The 6,711-nt window shown below is 38.9% G+C and overlaps 1 protein-coding gene across 2 annotated transcripts in view; it reads right to left on the bottom strand.

Moving 5' to 3' along the window:
- Positions 1 to 6,711, bottom strand: part of YEATS4 (YEATS domain containing 4) — an 81,900-nt gene that overhangs the window by 54,959 nt on the left and 20,230 nt on the right. The window contains exon 7 of one of the 2 annotated variants that reach the window (XM_082351749.1): positions 5,416 to 6,064. The exons of the other annotated variant lie outside the window; for it this stretch is intronic. Within the exon in view, the coding sequence (XP_082207875.1) occupies positions 5,895 to 6,064 (170 nt within the window). The 3' untranslated portion in view covers positions 5,416 to 5,894. Of the gene's footprint in view, positions 1 to 5,415; positions 6,065 to 6,711 lie in introns of those variants that run through there. 2 annotated transcript variants of the gene reach the window in all.

The following is a 6,711-nucleotide window of genomic DNA, read 5'->3' as shown; positions in this document are numbered from 1 at the left end:
AGTTTTTAATGATACAGTCCAATTTATCTATTTTTTTCTTTAGTTACTTGAGCTTTAGGTGTCATATTCCTAAGTATTTTATCCTTTTTGATGCTATTACAAATGGAATTGTTTTCTTAATTTTACTTCCAGTTCATTGCTAGTATATAGAAATATAGGGCTTCCCTGGTGGTGCAGTGATTAAGAATCCACCTGCCAATGCAGGGGACACAGGTTGGAGCCCTGGTCCGGGAAGATCCCACATGCCGCAGAGCAACTAAGCCCATGCACCACAACTACTGAGCCTGCGCTCTACAGCCCATGAGCCACAACTACTGAGCCCGCATGCTGAAACTACTAAATCCTGTGTGCCTTGAGCCTGTGCTCCACAACAAGAGAAGCCACCGCAGTGAGAAGCCCGCTCACTGCAACAAAGAGTAGCCCCTGCTCGCCGCAACTAGAGAAAGCCCGCGCACAGCAACGAAGACCCAACACAGCCAAAAATAAATAATTTTTTTAAAAAAAGAAAGAAATATAACTGATTTTTGGGGGGGAAAGCAGGCAGGCACTGGGATGAACTGGGAGACTGGGTTTGACATATATACACTAATATGTATAAAATAGTTAACTAATAAGAACCTGCTGTATAAAATAAAATAAAATTCAAGAAAAAGAAATATAACTGATTTTTGTATATTGATCTTGTACCCTGCAACCTTGCTAAACCCATTTATTAGCTCTAATAGTTTGTGTGTATGTGCGTGTGTGTATTTCTTAGGATTTTCTAGGTACAAGATCATGTCATCTGCAAATAGAGGTACTTTTACCTCTTTCTTTCTGATGTAGATGCTTTTTCTTCTTCTTGCCTAATTGCCTTGGCTAGAATCTCTAGTAACTCAATGAACAGATGTGGTGAAAGCAAACATACTTGTTTTGTTTCTGATCTTAGGGGGAAAGCATCCGGTCTTTCACAATCATGTATGATGTTAACTGTGGGTTTTTCATAAATGCCCTTTATCAGGTTAAGGAAGTTTCCTTATATCCCTAGTTTGTAGAAAGTTTTTATCCTAAGAAGGTATTGTATTTTGTCAAATGCTTTTTCTGCATCTATTGAGAAGATCACATGTGGCTTTTGTCTTTTATTCTATTAATATGGTATACATATCAGTCTGCTAGGGCTACCATAACAAAGTACCATGGACTGCGTGGCTTAAACAACAGAAATTTTTCTCATAATTCTGGAGGCTAGAAGTCTGAGATCAAGGTGTTGGCAGGATTGGTTTCTTCTGAGGCCTCTCTCCTTGGTTTGCAGATGGCCATCTTTTCCCTGGGTCTTCACATGGTCTTCCTAATCTCTTTTACAAGAACCCAGTCATATTGGATTAGGACCCGTCCTAATGACCTCATTTTAATTTAATTACCCCCTTCAAAGGCCTTATCTCCAAATACAGTCACATTCTGAAGTACTGGGGGTTAGTTAGGACTTCAACATATGAACTTTGAGTGAACACCATTCAGCCCATAACTGTATTACACAGATTTTTATATGTTGAGCTTACCTTGTATTTCTGGAATAAATCCCACTTGGTGATGAGATGACTTAATCCTTTCTATATGTGGCTGGATTCCGTTTGTTAGTATTTTGTGGAGGATTTTTATGAGCAGGTACTAGCATTATTACCTTCTTTAGTCCCACCATTCAAAGTGCTTTTACATGTACTATTTCACTTACCTTAAACAGAATTGCATGAGGTGGGTAGTATACTCACGTTTACTGAAGCAAACTGAGGCTCAGGAAAGTAATGTGATTTTACCCTAATTATAAATTTGCAGTAATACATCATATAAATTGAAACCAAAACCACAGATGAGAAGAACATTAGGGAGATGAAAGAAAGCAGGATTTGGTGAGAACAAAGAGAAACTTTGTACAGCTAGAAGTTTACAGGGTCAATTTGAAAGGCATCTGTGATCTCAATGACATGAGAACTGAGGTCATCTGCTGATGTGCATAATAAGAGTAAACAGACTTGTGGTTTCAATTCATGCATGTAATGAAACCAAGTAGGGGGTGACAATTCTCATTAATTTTGAGATCATGATTTGACCAGATAAACTGGAAGGAGAATAAACCAAAATTTTGATGATAGAGATTTGACCGTATCAATAACAGCACACTGCATGTTACAGATTCCTTTTTCCTTGGAAAGCTTTTCCCCAAGTAACCTGCCAATTCACACACTCTTCTCTAAGCCTTGGTGGAGCCGTACAATGATATACCTTGACTGCTCGGTCACAGAAAGCTGAGTTCAAATTCTACCTCTGGCCCCAAAGGACTGTGTGACTTTGCAAGTCATTGAATATCTGCAAGACTTTACTCCCTCATCAAATGAGGGAATTGAATTAGATGTTCTCTAAGCTGCCTTTCAGTTTTACGACTCTATTTTAGTGAATAAGGGGAGTGGTGATTCAGTGGACTGGGAATTTTCAAACAGCATTGATGAGGAATTCACTAAGGGTAGATAAGGAATTACTGAAGAGCAATGAAGCCTGGTAGGGGACAGAGAGCAGGTAAGCTAGGGTGGGTAGCCAGTGAAAGTGAGAAAGTAAGCAGATTGGGGTGGGGGCGGCTACCCAGAGTTGGGGATGTCATGGGGCATATTACACAGGCTACTGTAATCTAGTTGGTTAACTAATTACACATTGTTTTAATTAAAAATAACTAAAAGTAATTAAAAATCCAGATCAGAGAGTCCAGACTGGGACAGAAGTCAGATAAACCCCACACCTTTCACCACCTATTTTTACATGAGGATTATGATCCCAGTTCACTGGATGATGCACTGAAGAGCAAGGATCTTACCCGTAAGTCCCTCCAATACAATTCCAGAAGAAGTCCTGGCCCATCAGCTTCTCACATCATTCACAGGTCACATTTCATTTCTCTGAACTGTCACACGACACTTCATAATGATCTGGTTCATCGGAGGCAATGTTCTGATAATCAAAAGACATCAGTTTTTCCTTTTAAGTTTTAAACTATTTAAAAATTCTCTTTAATGCAAATGAAATGCATTATTACTGTAAAAAATTCTAACATTCACACACATTATGTAGATACTGACAGTCCCTATAATTCCTTTTCCTATTGTTAAGATGGGTGAAAATTCATCCAAGTCATGCTTTCTAATGTAATATTATTTACAAAAAACGGAATCATGAACACTATTTTGCAAAGTGCCTTTTTCTTGCTCACCAACCAGTATAATCCAGGTATTTTTAAATGTCAGAGCATACAGATGTGCTTTATCCACGTTGACAACTACAGAGGAGTCCATCATATCACTATATCATAGCATAATTTATGCAGCTCCTATTGATGGGCATTTACCTTGTTTCCAATTTTTTGATATGTAAACAATAGTGCAGTGAACATCCTTGTATATATCTTGCATATTTGGGGTTTTTTAAAAAATAAATTTATTTATTTATGGCTGCATTGGGTCTTCGTTGTTGCACGCAGGCTTTCTCTAGTTGCAGCGAGCGGGGGCTACTCTTCATTGTGGTGCTCGGGCTTCTCATTGCGGTGGCTTCTCTTGTTGCGGAGCACGGGCTCTAGGTGCGCGGGCTTCAGTAGTTGTGGCACGCGGGCTCAGTAGTTGTGGCTCGTGGGCTCTGGAGCGCAGGCTCAGTAGTTGTGGCACACAGGCTTAGTTGCTCGGCAGCATGTGGGATCTTCCTGGACCAGGGCTCGAACCCATGTCTCCTGCATTGCCAGGCGGATTCTTAACCACTGCACCGCCAGCGAAGTCCCCGCGTTTCTACCTTTCTTGAAATAATAAAGCATAATATGCTGAAAATGTTGCTTTTTTTTCTTCCATCTTCAACATTAAAATGGCTACACAAAAATTCACCAAATTTGATGTCTTTTAAATGCATGCTGATATGACAGCTGTCACATACAATCTAACAAAATTGTTTCAAATGAAGTTAAAGACAAGTAAGTGCTACTAGAGCCATCTTATGGAAAAAAACAAATGAACCTTTTGGCGAACCCAATAGAATGGGACTTTTCCCCCATTCTTTTTTTCTGATCTATCCCTATAGCCCTACCCTATACTGTGGGCATTGGGGTAAGAGGTAGGGGAGAGCTGAATGATGCCTAGCACAATTAGAAGTGCCATCTCCAACCCCCCAGAGAACCCCTGGCAGAAATCTCAGACCACAGCTTTGTCCAACCTCCATAATGCTTATAAATGTCACAACCTAGAAAGTAAAGCAACAAAGTAAAAATTAACCAATCCACCAGGGCAGATAGATTAAAAGTATCTTAAAGTACTAGAGTGGCTAGTTATCACTCTGTAGAAGGTATAGAATCTGCATGAGGCATATGCGTGGTTTCCATTTTTAGGAGCTTTGTAACATGTTAATATTACATGTTTTCCAAAATACTTTCCTACTTATTGTTGCTCCTAGGTTGCCAAGATGAGTCAGCCAACATGGCCTTAAAAATTAAGTACCACTAATGTTCAAATTAGATGAGTCAAAAATAGAGGACTCACCATGTGGATCTGAACAGGACAGCCTGAGGAGAAGGTAGAGAAATTAGGGGTAGTATGTGAAATTGATGCACAGCTGCATCCTGTATGTCAGCAGTCCCCAACATTTTTGGCACCAGGGACCGGTTTCACGGAAGACAGTTTTTCCATGGACTGGGGATCGGGTGGGGATGGTTTGGGGATGATTCAAGCGCATTACATTTATTGTGTACTTTATTTTTATTATTATTACATTGTAACATATAATGAAATAATTATACAACTCACCATTATGCAGAATCAGTGGGAGCCCTGAGCTTGTTTTCCTGCAACTAGGTGGTCCCATCTGGGGGTGATGGGGCTGCCTCAGCTCCACCTCAGATCATCAGGCATTAGATTCTCATAAGGAGCGCACAACCTAGATCCCTCGCATGCGCAGTTCACAGTAGGGTCCCCACTCCTATGAGAATCTAATGCCACCTCTGATCTGACAGGAGGTGGAGCTCAGTGGTAATGTGAGTGATGGGGAGCGGCTGTAAATACAGATGAAGCTTTGCTCGCTTGCCAGCCTGCCACTCACCTCCTGCTGTGTGGCCCCGTTCTTAATAGCCACAAACCGATACCGGTCTGTGGCCCCGGGGGGTTGGGGTCCCCTACTATATGTCTTTGGAACATGCATGAAGGACTGAAATATTGTTCTATGTGAAAACTAATGACACTGTGGGAGTTAGGCAGAACAATACTTAAGATATGATCTTGGCTGTCAGAGAGATTCTGTATGCTACACTGACTGCAAATAAGAGATGCATGGTCACAATACTATGGAGATACATTAATTGTAATGAAAGAGATCGAATTGCTTCAAGGCGAAGAAACACATCAAGAGGTAGAAACAGCATCTGTAAACTGCATTTATTGAGTGCTTATTGGGCACTGGGCACATCAGATACAAAAGAGTTGGGATGGGGGCAGGTAAGAACTTAAGAAATTAAATACACACGTTAATTTTACCACGAATTCTAACTACTAGGGAAGTACAAAATTCGTACAAGTTATACTTTATAATGAAATTTTGATGTCTGTCAAAAGGATAAGCTATACATACAATGCAATAAAAATGTTTTAAAATTGTGCTTAATATCACAGAACTACCCCGAAATGGGTTGATAAAATGCCTATACAGCATTATACACATATATTTTACGTTAAAGATTGCTTGTAAAGTACAAATACTTTGCCCCCATTGCTGAGAAATCTATGGCTGACAACTATATGTGCAGTTCCTCTAAGAAACATCGCAGCATTTGTAGTCCATCTCTCCTTTAAACTCCACCTTATTTTTAGTTTCACTTACTATCGAGTTCTCTTCAGAACTGTTTATATTTCTTTTGTCTGATCATCTTCTTCGAGTTTCCTGATTTCATTTTTTAAACAATTTATAGTTTCACGACTTGCTTTTAATCTCTCTTTAAGCTCTGCAATTTCAAAGCTTGTTTTTTTTTTTGCAGCTTCTAATTTTTCTCTGGTTTTCACTTCAAGTTCTGCAACTAAAGAAAACATACACTTTTACTGATTCATTTCATTTTTTCTCACATGTACAAGATATGTCATAGAGCAATAAATGTGGCATTTCCTTAGGTCAATGTTTTCATGATGAAATGCGGACAACTTAAGATATGTAACTTTAGACACAGGGGGGTGGGTAAGAAAGTCTGAACTCTCCAGAGAGGCTCTAAGATGTTTTCTACCACTAAGAATGAAATTCTGACCACTAATATTTTAATTCACAGTTAACATTTTAAGACATAATGTCTTAAATTATGTCTAATTTCCTAATTATGTCTAATTTCCTAATGTGATTTGGAAATGAGGGAGTATACAGTCCAAGAGACATCCAGCCAATAAGAGTTTACTAAAAACAGTACTCTTAAATTTATGTACAAGTAAAACTTACATAATCACACTGGTAAAACAAACCTGTATCTTTTTTCAAAAAGATATCAATAAGTGTCTAGGTTTGAATTCCAGCTCTATCATTTACTAGATGTGCCACTCTGAATAAGCTACTTATTATCTCTATGCTCTATTCCTCATTGCTAAAATGAAGATTATAATAGCAAACACCTCATAATATTATTTGTTTAAAAGATTTAAAAAGAGTACTGTCTGGCACATAAAAAGCCATATTAACTAC

The sequence above is a fragment of the Balaenoptera borealis genome, assembly GCF_965194805.1.
Source record: "Balaenoptera borealis genome assembly, chromosome: 13".
Lineage (NCBI taxonomy): Eukaryota > Metazoa > Chordata > Mammalia > Artiodactyla > Balaenopteridae > Balaenoptera > Balaenoptera borealis.
The sequence above is the reverse complement of the archived record's forward strand: the minus strand, read 5'-3'. Positions and strand labels throughout refer to the sequence as shown.